The sequence below is a fragment of the Triturus cristatus genome, chromosome 8 (genome assembly GCF_964204655.1).
Source record: "Triturus cristatus chromosome 8, aTriCri1.1, whole genome shotgun sequence".
Lineage (NCBI taxonomy): Eukaryota > Metazoa > Chordata > Amphibia > Caudata > Salamandridae > Triturus > Triturus cristatus.
The window spans coordinates 1658008061-1658025261 of NC_140591.1; the positions used below are offsets into that span (position 1 = coordinate 1658008061).

The 17201-nt window shown below is 49.4% G+C and overlaps 1 protein-coding gene across 1 annotated transcript in view; it reads left to right on the plus strand.

Moving 5' to 3' along the window:
• Positions 1-1953: 1953 nt before the first annotated feature.
• LOC146808503 (transient receptor potential cation channel subfamily M member 2-like) overlaps positions 1954-17201 on the plus strand; it is a 637932-nt gene continuing 622684 nt past the window's right edge. Inside the window, exon 1 of the mRNA XM_085623963.1 lies at positions 1954-3327. Within this exon, the coding sequence (XP_085480089.1) occupies positions 1954-3327 (1374 nt within the window). The remainder of the gene's footprint in view (positions 3328-17201) is intronic.

Consider the following 17201-nt stretch of genomic DNA (forward strand, 5'->3'; position numbering starts at 1 on the left):
TCACCACCACAACGTCACTTTCAGTGACGTTGTGGTGGCGATAGGGGCCTCGCCTAAGGCAGCGTTTGTGAATAAGGCAACCTTTCATGCTGTGTTTAGCGTGAAAGAGGCATGCAGTGGGTGTTGTGGTGGGTGCTCCACCGTCAACACCAATTGATTTTGAGGATGCCCCCTATTCACAAGGGCAGCGTAAATAGGAGGTAGCACCAAAAATTAAGACCAGGAAAACCCTGCTTTGTTTCTCCACGTTTTTGATTTTAACATGGTGTCCCTTCCTGTACATAAACAAACCTTTTTTTTAAATGCCATTATGTAACTTCCATGTGTGCTGCATGAAGCAGCACACATGTAAGTTAAAAACTGGCATTTTTGGTTTGTATATGTGCAGGAAGGGACACCTTCCTGTACATAAACAAACCTTCCTGCTTGCAGACACCCTTGCACTCTGGTGCAAGGGTGCCTGCGTCGGTGCTAAGTTGTGAATGACATGACACATGTCGCCATCGCAGGGGGAAACGCAAGGCTGCACCATATCCTTGTGAATATTGTGCAGCCTTGTGTTTCCGAAGTGGCGGAGAGAGGCGTTAAGCCAAAAAGGCTGACGCCTCTCTCCGCCACTTCCTTGTGAATATCTCTCAGTGTTTTTTTTACACATTTTAAGCCCTATTCGCTGGATCACTCGTAGATTGAGGCGGCTGATGTAAACTGCCAGCATATTGCAGAGTTAGCTCCATTTTCGCTACTCCAAATTCACGTACAGGCAATGCTTAACAGAAGAACGAACAGACAAGCAACCTTCACATGCAGGGCCGGTCCTAGGACTTTTGGGGCCCCAGGCAGAAAGGGAATGTGTGAGACCCCTAATTAGCATACAGCGTGAAATCACAGAAATTGACAGAACACAAAGTGTCATTAATTGACTATTGTTGAGTGACTTTGCAAGAAGCACTGAACAGGGTCAAACACAGTCAACATGTGATAGGAGGAGGAGGAGTTGGTTTGTGGATCGTGACTGTATCATGATTTAGTTTTTTTTTTTTTTTAAATAAGTATTTGCTGTGTCCTAAATTGGAGCTGACTTCAGGCTGTCCAGATGGATATGGGAATGTCATTCCAGATCCTTGGGGCATAGATGGGAAAGGCCTTTTTCTTGTTTTTTCTCTTTTTAGCAGATCTTCTTCCGTCTGAAGGTGACCTTGCTGCGGGTGTGTGGAGAGCCACTGGAGATGGCAAGCTTGTCATCCAAGAGGGCAGGGGTGTCAGTCATATAGTGCTAACCTAGGCGCAAGCAGCGAAGCACTGTACAGGGTCAATGACAAGCATACAGTCAAGGAGTGATGGCAAAGGTAGCTGGTTTGTGGACTGTTAACAATTTGTGATAACGTTGCAGATAATGCAGCTGAGCTTGAAGATGGTGCAGGCCGGCCAGGAGGACCTGTAGAGTTCCATCATAGTGTTCTGATTTGGTCATATTTCTTCATGCCCGAGTGAGGTGTGCCGCAACATGTAGAATACCTTTAAGAGGGCCAGTGTGGATTGCAATTCCAAGATGGTTTCCAGATACCCAGTGCAAGACAGAGTATGTGCAAAAAAGATACAAAAGCAAATAAAACAGCAGAAAATAGCTTGGCTTCTGGCTCACAGAGGGGCAAGATGGCCGCGGACGGGCTGTGTTGAGCGGTCGCTGCTGACCTCTCTCCCATCAGTAATGAATTCGGCATTGACGATGAGTTAGTTTACAGGATTTTGGACCCCTGATGGCTTTGGCATAGACGTAGTATCCAGACGTAGTATCCAGATTTCTATATTCATCACCGATGCTTTCATCCATCACAGCGCTTAGATCTAAATAGATATAATATGCTAGTAGACCTGGTCTGGCTTAAGGCAAGTTGGAGGAGATTTTGGAGGATTATTGGTTGTATAAAGGCACGATATACACAGCCGCACAGAATGCCTCCGCGCCTGGCTAAAAGTGATAAACCAAAGGGAAAGGAGAAGGCAAAGGAGCAAGCGGAGGCCGGTAAACACCCCCCAAAAGGTCTAAACGAAGAAGCACCACCATCTGCCAAGGAACTAGGGGCGATACGGAAAACGGCGGCCCCGCAGCTAAATAAGAAGATGGAGATGCGAGGTAGTCAGCCAGGCAGTCTTGTTGAAGCAGGGAGTAAGCCGTTGACAAAATACGCTGAAAGAACTGACAGATTCGACAAAACTAAACCAAAAACTTGGAAGACCCCCCTCAGGCAGCCTACCTTGTCAGAAGTATTCACCGCTCGCTCTATGGCACCAGGCGATCGCTCACCAAACGAAGGCAGCGGGAGCATCGGCGGATCCAACGATCCTGGAGGCGTCCTCGAGGACGCTGGAGGTATGTCAATCGTGGACGCTCCAGTTGCTAGGCAACAACAACAGCAACAGGCACAGCGCTCTTCCGTGGCTCAGGATCGAGTGAGGCTTCAGATAGAGTCGGACTTGGTTTCTGCAACAGGCTCCCCCCTGGTATGTACTGAGCAGGGACAGGCTCAGTCAGGGAATGTAATACCAGGTGAGAGGGGGAATGTGGATGCAGATATGTTGGGTGCCATCATGATGCTTGAAGCAGCATTGTTAGCCTCCAAGAACCCCAAAAATCCCCAAAAAGCCCTGCCTACATGGGGAAGCTCTGTTAGTTTGACAAATAAAGAGAAATTTCTTGGTTGCAGAGAGGTGGACCTAATTGAAAAGGGCGATGTGGGTTCGGGTGAAGGAGAGAGATTCTTCTCTCTCAATGAAGACTCTGACTCAGCGCAGCCAAGTGAGGAGATCTCAGAGGAGGAAGATGACGAAGCAGAGGAGGCTTCATTTTCAGGCTCCAGTTCCTCTGGGGGGGATATACGTACAGGTAACGACTCGACCTTGAGAAAGACACAGCTAAAGCCAAAACTAAGTAGCCAACAGACCGGATCACCTGGAGGCACAGAAAAGGGGCTGCTGTGGGACTATGCAGGCACTTCCCAGATATATCAGGAAGAGGATGTCAATAGGTCGCCAAAACAGAGTGCTCCATTTGACATCTTGCTGAATATGCTGAAACAGATGCAAGCAGAGGCTAGAGTCGTGAGCCGGAAAGCAAGACAGGATGCTAAAAAAATACAATCTTCACTGAAGAAGACTAATAAACTGTACGATGATTTGGTGGGCAGAGTTACGGAGGTGGAAGAACGCACAAGTAAGATTGAAGATGATTTTGGCAATTGGCAAAACTTTAAATCGGCTCAAGAAAAGGTGGCAGAGGATTTCCAATGGAAAATGGAGGATTTTGAAAATCGCCAAAGGCGTAACAATGTCAGAATTTTGGGTGTGGCTGAGGGGGTGGAAGGGCAGGACATAAGGCGCTATGTGATCAATTTACTTAAAGGGGCGTCCCTGGCAGTGCAACTTCTACTCCTACCTACTTCCTCTTTTACCCTGAGCAAGTGACCAGGAGCCCAGCTCCCACAGTCGTGTGGCCTGCTAGTCAGCAGCCACGAACCAAGGCCCCCCTGCCTCCCATAGGATAACTTTGGGCCTAACTCACTCTGCACCCGGCTGCCCCTGTGCCGCTGAGGGTGTAACAACTGTACTTACCTGACCTTGGGAGACCCCTGAGTCGATGCCCAGAACCTTAACTCTGCCAGTCGAGTACTTACCCAAAAGCCGACAACTCACTTTTCTTCCTTAGGGTAACATTGACTGGCTTCTTCTGAAATTTCTTCTAAGTGTGGAGTTTGTAAACATTAAAATTTTCACCTAAAATCAACCGAGTAACGAAAGCGGAAATACTCACCTGCTATTAGGAGAAATCCCAGGGCTGGATCTTGGTGCCCAGCACTGACCCTGAAAAGTACTTACAACCGTTGTGAGAAGTTGGCCTGGTATATGCTGTTCACTAGTTCTAGTGACCACCTTGTACCATGCCAAGCAACCCTTATGGTGTGGTTGTAAGTCAACCTTTTCGGACTAGCTGCCCTAGTGGTAGCGTAGGCTAAGCAGTCTTTGAGGCTAAACTCGTGATGCGTGTTAAGCAAGCTGTTTTACCAATAGTAACCCCCTTTTATACCAATGAAAGGACACCACACAGATATATATTCAAAATATATATGTATTTATTTCTCAAAGTAACCCCTAGTCTCTTTATGAGCACAGGAGCACAAATCGTCAAACAAGATTACAGTAGAATACACAGAAGTTGCACTTTATATGGATAGGCCCTGGTGGCCACTCAAACCATATACTAAAATAGTGGTATAAGTACCACGAACAGAAAAGGGAAAAGGCCTAGGGCCTCTAGAATCGCTGGGCCTACAAGGAGCTAACTTCAGTTAGTGACCAGGAGGTCCACGGGTGGCGTGTGCAGAGCAAATAGTCACACGCGTGCTCCCATAGGTTTCAATGGGTGCGTAAAAAGTACAAAGTTACTGCAAAAGGAATCTTCCGGATGACCTAGGAACTTAAGACTTGGAACACAGGCACTAGAGATGTAATACTACACTTGGGCACAGGTGTGCCAGCTTTACCTCACCCACAGGAAGCGGGTGCATAGGCCTCGAAGTGCGTCGGGTTTCTTCTATCTGTTCCGTGGGGCCTGTAGACAAAAGTGCTGCAGGCGGTCGGTCGGGAAGAGATGCAGTTGATCCCAGAGTGGATCGGAGATGTTGAAGACCTGAAAGCAGAGGGGACAGTGTTCACAGTCACTAGCCAGTGACCAGCGTGGCACCAGGTGGGTACCAGGCGATGTCGGGTGCAAACAGGTGATGAGGGGTAGCCTGTCTCCGCAGCCACGTGGTCCCTGAAGGTCGACGACGTCCAGGAGTCGGCTCACGAGCTGTCCCACGCAGGCTCTCGCTGTCGGCGGTGTCGGCGACTTGATCGAAGCAAACAAGCCTTGGCAAAAGCAATTGTAGGAAGATTCGGAAAATAGCTGTTGGTTCTGACCAGCAAGGTCAGAGGAACTGCTCCTTTGGAAGGGAGCAAGGGCCAGTCTGGAGCAACCAGACCAGCGGTGTTTGTCGTAGATTTCGTCGCCAAGATGGCCACTAGCCAGCGGGCCAGTAACCGGTTAGGCGCGTCGAGTGGCAAAATGCAGAAGGGCCCCACGCAGATCGTGGAGATGCTGGAGGGCTCACCTTTGGTGCAGATGCTGCTCGAGGGTTGGGCTTCTCAGGACCCAAAGCACAACTTGGAGGGAGCCTCGGTTGTTGCACTGGTCAGCTTGTCGTGGACGTTTCAAGATGGCTGGCTCCACGTGTTTCGGTGCCTCCACGGGTCTCTTCTTTGCAGGGACTGTGGATCGGGCGGTGAGAGGTCTGGAGGTCCAGGTCTTGTCAGTCTCTGGGCTCGGGCTCCGGCGGGAGGCGGCGGCAAAGCAGACGTTGATTCACTGGATGGTGCTTGCGTTAGCAAGGTGGTCACTCCCTGACCACAGGGGAGATTGGCTTCAGTCCTCTGTGCGGCAGAGCGTCGAAGTTCCCGTCTTCTTCTTAGTTTCAAGTTGATTCCAGGATGTCTGAAGTCTTAGGACACAGCTCCTACCTTTAAGCGGATTCTAGGGGCCGGACTACCTGCTAGGTCCCTCCCTAGGGGTGGGACCAGGAAGGGGGGTGGTTACACCCCCAATCCTTTGTCCAGCTCGCCCCAGGCCCGGGACTGGTGTGCCCCAGGACCGGTTTGAACTGGCATATGCCCCGAGGCTCCTTGTGAGCCACAGGCATGTCTGGTTTCTTTCAAGCCCTACCTGACCAATACACAAAATCCTGTCTGGGGTGGTGCACGCACCTCCCCTGGCAGGAAACCCTTTGTCCAAACCTCCCAAGCTGGAAGGACTCCCAGCAGCAGGAGGGCAGACTTGTGTCTGTGGTGGCAGCATCCATTTTGTGGAGCTGAGGCTATGTCTGATTTTACCCGGGTTTCAGGTACTGTACATGTCGTGTCCCTCTAGAAGGGTGGAATGCTAACCCCGTCGCCAGAATTGGCGAGGGGTTAGTATTCCAATTCGTATGACACCTTACTCGACATGTTTTGATAAAGCCAAACCAAAGTTAGCATTTAACCGCGAGGTTCATAATGCACTTAAGAGTATATGGTATGACGATATCTGGAAACAGTAGAAGGAAGTTGTTCCGACCACTGCAGACAGGCTCAGCTCATGCCAGAGCACCATCTCACATGGAACCAAGCACTCTGCCTTCAGGATTGTTAAGGCCTGCCATAGGAGTGACTTATAGGTTACCAGGTGTCCCATTTAAGGTTAGGTATAGGTATACTACACCTAAGTAAGAGGTGGTTACACCAACTTACCCCAGCTGAGTGATCAGCCAGTTGTGTCAGATTTGTTAGGCCAAGCCTGGGGTGGCATAATACATGCTTCAGCCCCGGGCAGGCCTTGGGTACACCAATGCCCTGGGTACCTAGTGTACACTGGTACAGGGGCTGACAGGGTGATCCAACCAATTGGATATGTACCTAGGGTACATGGAGTCCATTTTACAGAGAGAGCAGATAGCCTGAGAGCCTGAATGGCAGGATCTCAGGCCAACTAAGTCGAAAAACCAGCTAGACACTAGGCAAAAATTTGGGGGTAACCATAGTCAGATATCCACCTTCCTACACAACCTCCCCCCAAACGAAGGGAGATAAGGCTGACCTTGACCAGGTAAGCCTATATTGCCCAAGTGGCCATATAAGGAGGAACCAGCACTGGCATGGTTACCCCCTGTCTCATGGTCCACTAAGCAATCCCTCACCCTAAGGGTATCAGAGGGTCTCCACCATAGGGAATCTCTACCTTTGGCGTGTCTTGGCAAAGTAAAAGGCTGGTGTTGAGATGGAGTACTGAAGTGAGTGTCCTCAAAGTGAGGCCTCAGCTTCCTCCAATCATCCTTCACCATGGATGCCTTTCTTTCCTTAACTGAGTTGCACTGTGCTCTCAGGGTCAGCCTCTGGCTACCTAAAGCTGGAGGCTGGGTCCCTTTTGTGGGCTTACTGGAGGGACAGGTCAGGTTTGGGGCCCTAAGGTCCCAGGTTTGCCTGTGCCCAACAGAATCCCTCTGGGGGAGGTCCCTAACTACCTGTAAAGGAGATCCCTCAGGAATGTTTTTACCCATCACCTGACTAGGGCTACTAGCCAGGCAATCCTCATTCTTTTGATGGGGGGGTTCTTGTGGACAGGGGCCCTCTGGGGGTCCACTGGCCTCCCTGACCTCTGCAGCCCTGGGCTGACTGAGGCAGGGTAGAGAGAGGCAGGCTACCTGCACCAGACTGGGTCCCACCTTGGAAGGGGCCACTGACATCAAAGGCTCTGCCAGGCCAGGCCTGGCTACCTCTGGGGCAGTTCCTTCACAAGGGGTGAGGTCAGATCCCTGAGGAGGCTGACCTTTTCCTAATGTCTGGGGAGAGGGAGACTTTTCTTCCTCCCCACTACTCTCAGTTTGTGTGGAGTGATCCATTGTTTCAGGCTTCACTACACCTATGTCAGTCTGAGTATAGGCTGAGACCATTACAGCCTTGCCAACCTTTTCAGGGTGGCACTCAGTTTGTGTTTGAGCTGTGACTGTCACAGCTCTGCCAGTCTCTACAGGGAAGTCTGTCTGTGCCTGGGCTGTGGCTACCACTGCCCTTCCAACCTTTTCAGGGAGGAAATCTATTTGGACAGGGGTTGTGAATGGCACAACCCCCCTACCCTTTTGTGACAGGCCTACCATTTTAGAATGGGTGTCTTGTTCAACTCCAGCCCAAGCTGAGAGTTCTAAGTCATTCCCCAGTAAGCAGTCTACAGGCAAGGTTGGGGACACTGCCACCCTTTTAGGGCCAGTGACACCTCCCCAGCTGAGACATACCTCTGCCATGGGATGACTGTTCTGTTTGCCATCAATGTTAGTCACCTGGTAGGAGAAACCAGGCAAAAGCTGCTCAGAGGGAACTAGCCAATGGGCCACCATTGTGATGCTAGCTCCACTGTCTCTGTAGGCCTCAGCTTTGGTACCATTGATGTAGGGCTCCTGTCTGTACCTACCCAAAGTGTTGGGACAGGCAGTGAAGTTGGCAAACCCCATGCCACCATCACAGACAAGAGTGGTTGCTGTAGGGGAATTGGCTAAGCCAGGGTCCCCCTGTGTTCCCCAAGTAAACCCACCCAGATTTCTGGGGGCACTCCCACCACCTGGGGGATTACTGCTGACAGTAATAGGTGGTGTGACAGGAGTAATTGGAGGAACAGTTTTGTTTTTAGCCCTTGGGCAACCGCTGTCAGTTTTCCAATGCCCAGGAGTTTTACACTCATGGCAGTAGGGCTTTTTAGCTGTGGTAGAGGAGGGAGCTTGGGACCCACCACCCTGTGTGGAGTTTTGGGGCCCTGAGGAAGGTTTCTCTTTTTCTTTATCCCCACCCTTCTCTTGAGGCTTGGTGGTATCTTTCTTTTGGTCACCACCCTGGTTTTTAGGCCTGATCCTGGTCCTGACCCATTTATCTGCCCTCTTTCCCAATTCTTGGGGAGAGGTCAAATCCGAGTCTACCAGGTGTTGATGGAGAAGCTGGTTTTGACAATTACTTAAAATCTGCTCTCTCATCATCAAATTGTACAATCCTGTATAATCAGATACCTTACTTCCCAGCAACCAACCCTCCAAAGCCTTAGTGGCACATTCCACATATTCAGACCAGTCCTGAGTCTGTGTCTTCTGGGTGTCTCTGAACATTAACCTGTACTGTTCAGTGGTTAAGCCTAACCCATCAACTAGGACACTCTTCAGGACTCTGTAATTTCTGACATCCTCTTCTCTAACAGTGAGGAGTCTATCTCTGCCTCTCCCCTCAAAGGAGAGCCATAAGATTGCTGCCCACTGGTCTTCAGGAACCTGCTGCACTTTGCAGGCTCTCTCAAGAGCAGTCATCCATTTGTGGATGTCATCCCCACTTTTGTAGGGGGGCACAATCTTGGACAGGTTCCTATTGTCAAAGACCCTATCTTTGTCCCTAGGGACATTGCTGCCACCAGTGGGTATAGACCCACTCTCTCTATGCTGCCTAGCCTTGCTCAGTTTCTCTTCCATCAGGGCTACTTCTAGCTCCTGCTTCCTGATCCTCAGCTGGGCTTCTTGCATCTTGGCCTCATGTTCCCTCCTCTGAGGGGTGGTCATCCTTCTCCTGGAGTGACCTTGAGAGCCTCTAGAGCCATGGGAAGCATTGGAGTCACCTGAGCGATTCCTTTGCCTTCCAAGCCCTGTGTTAAGTCCACTGGGGAGATCCAGTGGGGTGAACCCACTGTCAGTCCCCAATAGCCTTGGTTTAGCTGGGCCAAGTATAACACTTGGCACTGGGCTAGTTCTCCCTTCATCCTCACCACTGTCTGTATCCCCATCACTTTCTTCCTCTGTGGTAGGCATCCCATCTAAGGGGTGACTATTGGAAAGGGGTGTCTCAGTGGCATCTTCAGAAGGGGGGCCTCCTGTTCCTGTCCCTAAGGGGGCTAACTGGGAAGCTCTCTTGAGCTCTCTTTGATTCTCATCATCTTGCAAGAGTGCTCTGAGCACAGCAGAGGTAGGGTTCTTGGGCTGTTTAAGGCCTCTAAGAGTTGCCAACTGCCTGAGCTCATTCTGATTAAGGGTAGCAAAGATGGATGGTGCCCTCTGGGGGTCACTCTCAACAGAGATGGGTACAGTGGACCCCTCTGCCCCAGCCATTGCTCTTAAGTGTGGGTGGATGTGTTGCAATCTACCTACACTTGGGTTTACCTACTAAACCTATCTAGTAGTTGTAGTCAGGGTGTGCTACTCCCTTTGCTCTACAACAACTAAGTTCAGTAGAACTTAAGTATATCTAATCTTGTTTTATATGTACCTACAGGTACCTATGTGATCTTTCAATTGGTAACCAAGAGATTACAATGGTAAAACACAGCAAGCTCAAATCCCACCGCTGCTCACCAATGTGAGAAGTTGGCCTGGTATATGCTGTTCACTAGTTCTAGTGACCACCTTGTACCATGCCAAGCAACCCTTATGGTGTGGTTGTAAGTCAACCTTTTCGGACTAGCTGCCCTAGTGGTAGCGTAGGCTAAGCAGTCTTTGAGGCTAAACTCGTGATGCGTGTTAAGCAAGCTGTTTTACCAATAGTAACCCCCTTTTATACCAATGAAAGGACACCACACAGATATATATTCAAAATATATATGTATTTATTTCTCAAAGTAACCCCTAGTCTCTTTATGAGCACAGGAGCACAAATCGTCAAACAAGATTACAGTAGAATACACAGAAGTTGCACTTTATATGGATAGGCCCTGGTGGCCACTCAAACCATATACTAAAATAGTGGTATAAGTACCACGAACAGAAAAGGGAAAAGGCCTAGGGCCTCTAGAATCGCTGGGCCTACAAGGAGCTAACTTCAGTTAGTGACCAGGAGGTCCACGGGTGGCGTGTGCAGAGCAAATAGTCACACGCGTGCTCCCATAGGTTTCAATGGGTGCGTAAAAAGTACAAAGTTACTGCAAAAGGAATCTTCCGGATGACCTAGGAACTTAAGACTTGGAACACAGGCACTAGAGATGTAATACTACACTTGGGCACAGGTGTGCCAGCTTTACCTCACCCACAGGAAGCGGGTGCATAGGCCTCGAAGTGCGTCGGGTTTCTTCTATCTGTTCCGTGGGGCCTGTAGACAAAAGTGCTGCAGGCGGTCGGTCGGGAAGAGATGCAGTTGATCCCAGAGTGGATCGGAGATGTTGAAGACCTGAAAGCAGAGGGGACAGTGTTCACAGTCACTAGCCAGTGACCAGCGTGGCACCAGGTGGGTACCAGGCGATGTCGGGTGCAAACAGGTGATGAGGGGTAGCCTGTCTCCGCAGCCACGTGGTCCCTGAAGGTCGACGACGTCCAGGAGTCGGCTCACGAGCTGTCCCACGCAGGCTCTCGCTGTCGGCGGTGTCGGCGACTTGATCGAAGCAAACAAGCCTTGGCAAAAGCAATTGTAGGAAGATTCGGAAAATAGCTGTTGGTTCTGACCAGCAAGGTCAGAGGAACTGCTCCTTTGGAAGGGAGCAAGGGCCAGTCTGGAGCAACCAGACCAGCGGTGTTTGTCATAGATTTCGTCGCCAAGATGGCCACTAGCCAGCGGGCCAGTAACCGGTTAGGCGCGTCGAGTGGCAAAATGCAGAAGGGCCCCACGCAGATCGTGGAGATGCTGGAGGGCTCACCTTTGGTGCAGATGCTGCTCGAGGGTTGGGCTTCTCAGGACCCAAAGCACAACTTGGAGGGAGCCTCGGTTGTTGCACTGGTCAGCTTGTCGTGGTCGTTTCAAGATGGCTGGCTCCACGTGTCTCGGTGCCTCCACGGGTCTCTTCTTTGCAGGGACTGTGGATCGGGCGGTGAGAGGTCTGGAGGTCCAGGTCTTGTCAGTCTCTGGGCTCGGGCTCCGGCGGGAGGCGGCGGCAAAGCAGACGTTGATTCGCTGGATGGTGCTTGCGTTAGCAAGGTGGTCACTCCCTGACCACAGGGGAGATTGGCTTCAGTCCTCTGTGCGGCAGAGCGTCGAAGTTCCCGTCTTCTTCTTAGTTTCAAGTTGATTCCAGGATGTCTGAAGTCTTAGGACACAGCTCCTACCTTTAAGCGGATTCTAGGGGCCGGACTACCTGCTAGGTCCCTCCCTAGGGGTGGGACCAGGAAGGGGGGTGGTTACACCCCCAATCCTTTGTCCAGCTCGCCCCAGGCCTGGGACTGGTGTGCCCCAGGACCGGTTTGAACTGGCATATGCCCCGAGGCTCCTTGTGAGCCACAGGCATGTCTGGTTTCTTTCAAGCCCTACCTGACCAATACACAAAATCCTGTCTGGGGTGGTGCACGCACCTCCCCTGGCAGGAAACCCTTTGTCCAAACCTCCCAAGCTGGAAGGACTCCCAGCAGCAGGAGGGCAGACTTGTGTCTGTGGTGGCAGCATCCATTTTGTGGAGCTGAGGCTATGTCTGATTTTACCCGGGTTTCAGGTACTGTACATGTCGTGTCCCTCTAGAAGGGTGGAATGCTAACCCCGTCGCCAGAATTGGCGAGGGGTTAGTATTCCAATTCGTATGACACCTTACTCGACATGTTTTGATAAAGCCAAACCAAAGTTAGCATTTAACCGCGAGGTTCATAATGCACTTAAGAGTATATGGTATGACGATATCTGGAAACAGTAGAAGGAAGTTGTTCCGACCACTGCAGACAGGCTCAGCTCATGCCAGAGCACCATCTCACATGGAACCAAGCACTCTGCCTTCAGGATTGTTAAGGCCTGCCATAGGAGTGACTTATAGGTTACCAGGTGTCCCATTTAAGGTTAGGTATAGGTATACTACACCTAAGTAAGAGGTGGTTACACCAACTTACCCCAGCTGAGTGATCAGCCAGTTGTGTCAGATTTGTTAGGCCAAGCCTGGGGTGGCATAATACATGCTTCAGCCCCGGGCAGGCCTTGGGTACACCAATGCCCTGGGTACCTAGTGTACACTGGTACAGGGGCTGACAGGGTGATCCAACCAATTGGATATGTACCTCGGGTACATGGAGTCCATTTTACAGAGAGAGCAGATAGCCTGAGAGCCTGAATGGCAGGATCTCAGGCCAACTAAGTCGAAAAACCAGCTAGACACTAGGCAAAAATTTGGGGGTAACCATAGTCAGATATCCACCTTCCTACAACCGTACTTACCACTAATTCAATTTTCTCCCATAGGAAACCATTGACTGTTTTTCTGTTAAATTTCTTATCGATTTTTGCAAACTACAAATATTCTTTAAAAATCGTACCAACTGTGAAAACGCAATTACTTACCTGTTTTAGATAGATGCCCCAGTACTGAGCCTAGGAGCCCAGCACTGGATTACAAAAGTAACAAGAACATACTTTACCCGTAACTTGAATTTTCTCTCATAGGAAACCATTGACTGTTTTTCCATGAAATTTCTTCTAAGTGTCGATTTTGCAAACTTATAAATATTCCTTAAGAATCGCCTGTGTAAATTAAACGCAGTTTCTCAACTGCTTACAGGTGGTACCCTAGTGCTGGATCTAGGATCCAACACTGACCTAGAAAAAGTAACCATAACCCCACTTACCTGCTAAGTGAATTTCCTTCCATAGGATAACATTGGTAATTTGATTAGCAAAAGTTTCTGTCAACTTTTAAAATAGCAAAATATTGCTTAACAATCACAACAGTAACTAAAACGAATGTACTCACTTGTTTCCAAGAACTGTCCCAGGACTGAATCTAGGATCCAGTCCTGGAGTTAGAAAAGTAATCCTGAAAGTAATCAATTGCTAATAAATTAAAATTCCCATTGAGCTCAATGTATTATTGTGTTTGAAATTGTATTGCCTATTGCAACAAAACTGTAACTATTATCTGCAAAAGTCAACTGCCTATTGCAAAGTTTTTAACTAAAGCATCTCATTCTGAGAAAGTATATTTTGATACCTATTGTTGTTTCTAAAATAAAACAACCATATATTTTTTATATAAACCATTGGCCTAGAGTTCAGTTCTTGAGTGTGTGAGACCATTTGCTGACTGAGTGTGTACAACAAATGCTTTACACTGTCCTCTGATACTGCCTTACTGCTCGACCAAGCTACCACTTTAGAGAGTAAGGGTATATCTAACTTTAACCTCTGACAAACCTCTGGGGACTGTGGACTCTGTACACACTGTACCTATTTGGGAACAGTATATACAAACCCTTACTGAGATATAGGTTACCTATATCTCTCCTGATCACTGCACATATAAACCTATCTGTCACCCCTATGGCAGGCCTTAACAATCCTGATGGCAGGTTGCTGTGTTGTATGTGAGAGGGTGCCCATGCATGAGCAGAGCCCCTCTGCAGCCTTCGGAATCTATTCTCTGGGGTTGTCTGTGATGCAGCCATACCATATACTCTTAAGTGCATTATAACCTCACGGTAAATGCTAACTTTAAAACGGATGCACATAACCATATCGTGTTTGGTGTCAAACACCTTGGAATCATACCTCCCCACCAGTAACTGGCGGGGGAGGTATGATTCCACCCTAGTAGAGGGAGAAACATGGCAACACTGGTACACCCGGTACCAGCTTCACAGAACCCGGGCATCACAAAATGGATGCTGCCAGCCACATACACAAGTCTGCCCTCCTGCTGCTGGACGAAACTCCAGCAGGGGAAGGCCTGACAATAGGTTTCTTGTCACAGGGAGGTTTGGCCACCTCCCAGACAGGCTTTAGTGTATTGGGGCTGGGTGGGTGCACTCTGAGAGTGCTTTGATGTCTGCACTGGGGGACCAGTTGATGTCCCTGTGCATAGTCCAGCTCAAACCAGTTGCAGGGGCTACTAGCCCCTGCTCTGGTGCGAAACTGGACAAAGGACATTGGTGTAGCCACGCCTCTGTCCTGACCCTCCCATAGGTGGGTCCCCAGAGTTTGTTCCACCCCTTCCTTGGTTATAAAGTAGGAACCCCTGACTACAGGACTTTAGATTTACCTGGATGAAACTCTGCTACAGAATCCCAGAACTTCTACTATCTACACAATGTTGGATGACCGAAGAATATCCCTTGGAGTAAAGGAGTTACTCCCCTGTAAGGCAGGCACCAAAGATGCCTCTGTATGGTTTGCATCGACGCAGCTCCTTAAGGACTCCGAAGATTTTACAACACGGGAGGTGGGTTCCCGTGGTCTCTGAGGTCGATCTGTGAGCTCAGCAACTCTGAGGCCTGTATCCCTCGTGGAGACCGTGCAACCTGAACCCCTGGACACGGCGACCATTTGCAGAAGCATCAGCTTTGAGGCGACCTCTGAGGCTGAGCTTTTGGTTACTTGTAGCCATGACCCCAAGCAGCAATCCCACCGAAGATTGCCAGCCTACACTCCGCGAGTGTTCCGTGAGCTGGCCCTTTGTGTTTTCTCTTGAGGTCCCTTCGTGATCCCTGGTCCGTCAACCTGTGGGTCCCTGAGAAAGCAATTCTAACTTTAATTGGGGTTATCTGTTTGCTCCAGACGTGCCCGGACTCTCCATTGCTTGGGGAGTCCCCAGGACCTTGCTGGTTCACACCGAAGCACCTTTTCTCTGACCCCGTGGGTTGCAGTTGCCAAGGCTTGTTGGTGTTTCACCCAGTCACTGACCCCCCAGCACTCGACATCCTTCGTGGGACAGCTCACCTCCGGACTTTGGTTGTCGTCGACATCTCCTGGCCCCAGTAGCTGCAGAGTCAAGCTTCACCTCTTAGCAACTGAGTCACCCGACATCGGTGGGCATTCGCCTTTCGTGCCCCTGGTCACTGGCTAGTGATCCAGACTCTGACCCCTCTACTTTTAGGTTCTTCTCAGCTCTGATTAAGGCTTGGATCACACTGGACACTTTTCCTCTTCACAGCAGTAGCACTTTGCAGCACATCGCCATTGAAATCAACGACGATTCCCGGCGCCTTTTGACACCTATGCACCCGGCTTCGCTGGGTGAGGTAACACGAGTACTCTGGTGCTCACATGGGTGCTGGCCTCATAACCTTTTAGGTCTGAAAGAGTTTGCTCAAAGTCCTCTCCTGAGTGTCCTTAATCTTTAAAATTCCAACCGCAACTTTCCCATAGAGTTGTACTGAACTCGCGTCTGTGTTCTCACACTGCACACGTCCTCCGTGGGTCCCCTGTGTCACTACCTTGGGTGTTTCCTTGGTGTCCCAGGGATTCGACGTGCTCTAGGCATTATGTCTAGTCAAGTCGGGGTTGTTATACCACTTTCTTAATATATGGTTTGGTCTCCCCCTGGAGCCCACTGTGTATTGTGCTATTTACTGTCGTGTTAGAACTGTAATATTGTGTGCCTTGCTCTCTAATCTCATAAAGAGGTTAGTAGAGAGTGTTTAGTAATAAATACATGTATTGTATATGTACCTTATGTAGTTCTCCTTTTAATTGGTTATTCAAGGGGTTACAATATGGTAAGACAAGCTGCTTTACATTCCTTCGAGACTTAGCCTGAAGGCTGCTCTCCATAGCTACCACTAGGATAGCTTTCAATAAAGGTCGTTTGGACCGGTGCAAGGTGCCCACTATAACTAGTGGACAGCATATACCAGGCCAACTTCTCACAATTATGTTCACTCACTGAGCTCTACCGGGCTTATTTATGAGCCCTTGCGTCACTTTTGCGGAGCCGGTGTGTCACCTTGTGTGACGCACCAGTGGCATAAAAAATGGGCCATGTTGCGTCATATTTACAGAGTGACTCATCTGGTTAGATGCATCACTTTGTAAACCCCTGCGCCACATTATACCTGCACCATGTATAATATATGCAGGGTCGGCGTTCGGATGCAAGTAAGCCTCGCAAAAGTGGCGCAGTGAAATCTATGACATTTCAGTGTGCCACTTCTAAAATGCAAATGCGTCAATATCTTAAGAGTGATGCAGGCACATTTGAAATGGGACTTGCCCATGTGAAATGACCCATTGCTAGAGTTGCGTCACTTTTGTGACACACTCCAGCAATGCTCGTTTTTGCGCCTACAGATACGTTAGAAATACTGACGTATCTGTAACTCCTTGCGACATGCTGCGTCATATTGTAAATATGACGCATCCAGCATGTCGCATGGAGGGCGCAATGAAAAGTGACGCATCGCTGTTTTCAAGCACCGATGCGTCACTTTTCATAAATGAGGCCCCCTGTATTTACAAACCAGTGCACTATGGCGCAAGGATTAACAGATGCATTAGAAATACTGACGCATCTCTTGGCACAAAAGTGACGCATTGCTGGAGTTGCTTATGAAAGTGACGCAACTCCAGCACTGCGCCACAACAGATAGGTGAGTCCCATACAAAAAGCCCTGTGTCATTCCTCATGCCTAGTCTGAGCAGGCATGGGGATTTTGATGCAGTGAAGGCATAGAGTGATGCAGTGAAATACTGTAAATTTCGCTGCCGCAGTTCTACATGGATTTTTGCGTAGGAACGCCCACCCTGCAAACATTATACATGGCGCAGGTATAATGTGACGCAGGGCTTTACAACGTGATGCATCTCCCTAGATGAGTTCAGTTGTAAATTGGCCGCATTGTTTGCGCTGCCGTTGCGTAAAAAATAATGATGCAATGGGGCGCAAGGGGCTTGTAAATCTGCCCCAATGTATGCAGGGTGGGCGTTCCCACGTAAAAAGCCAT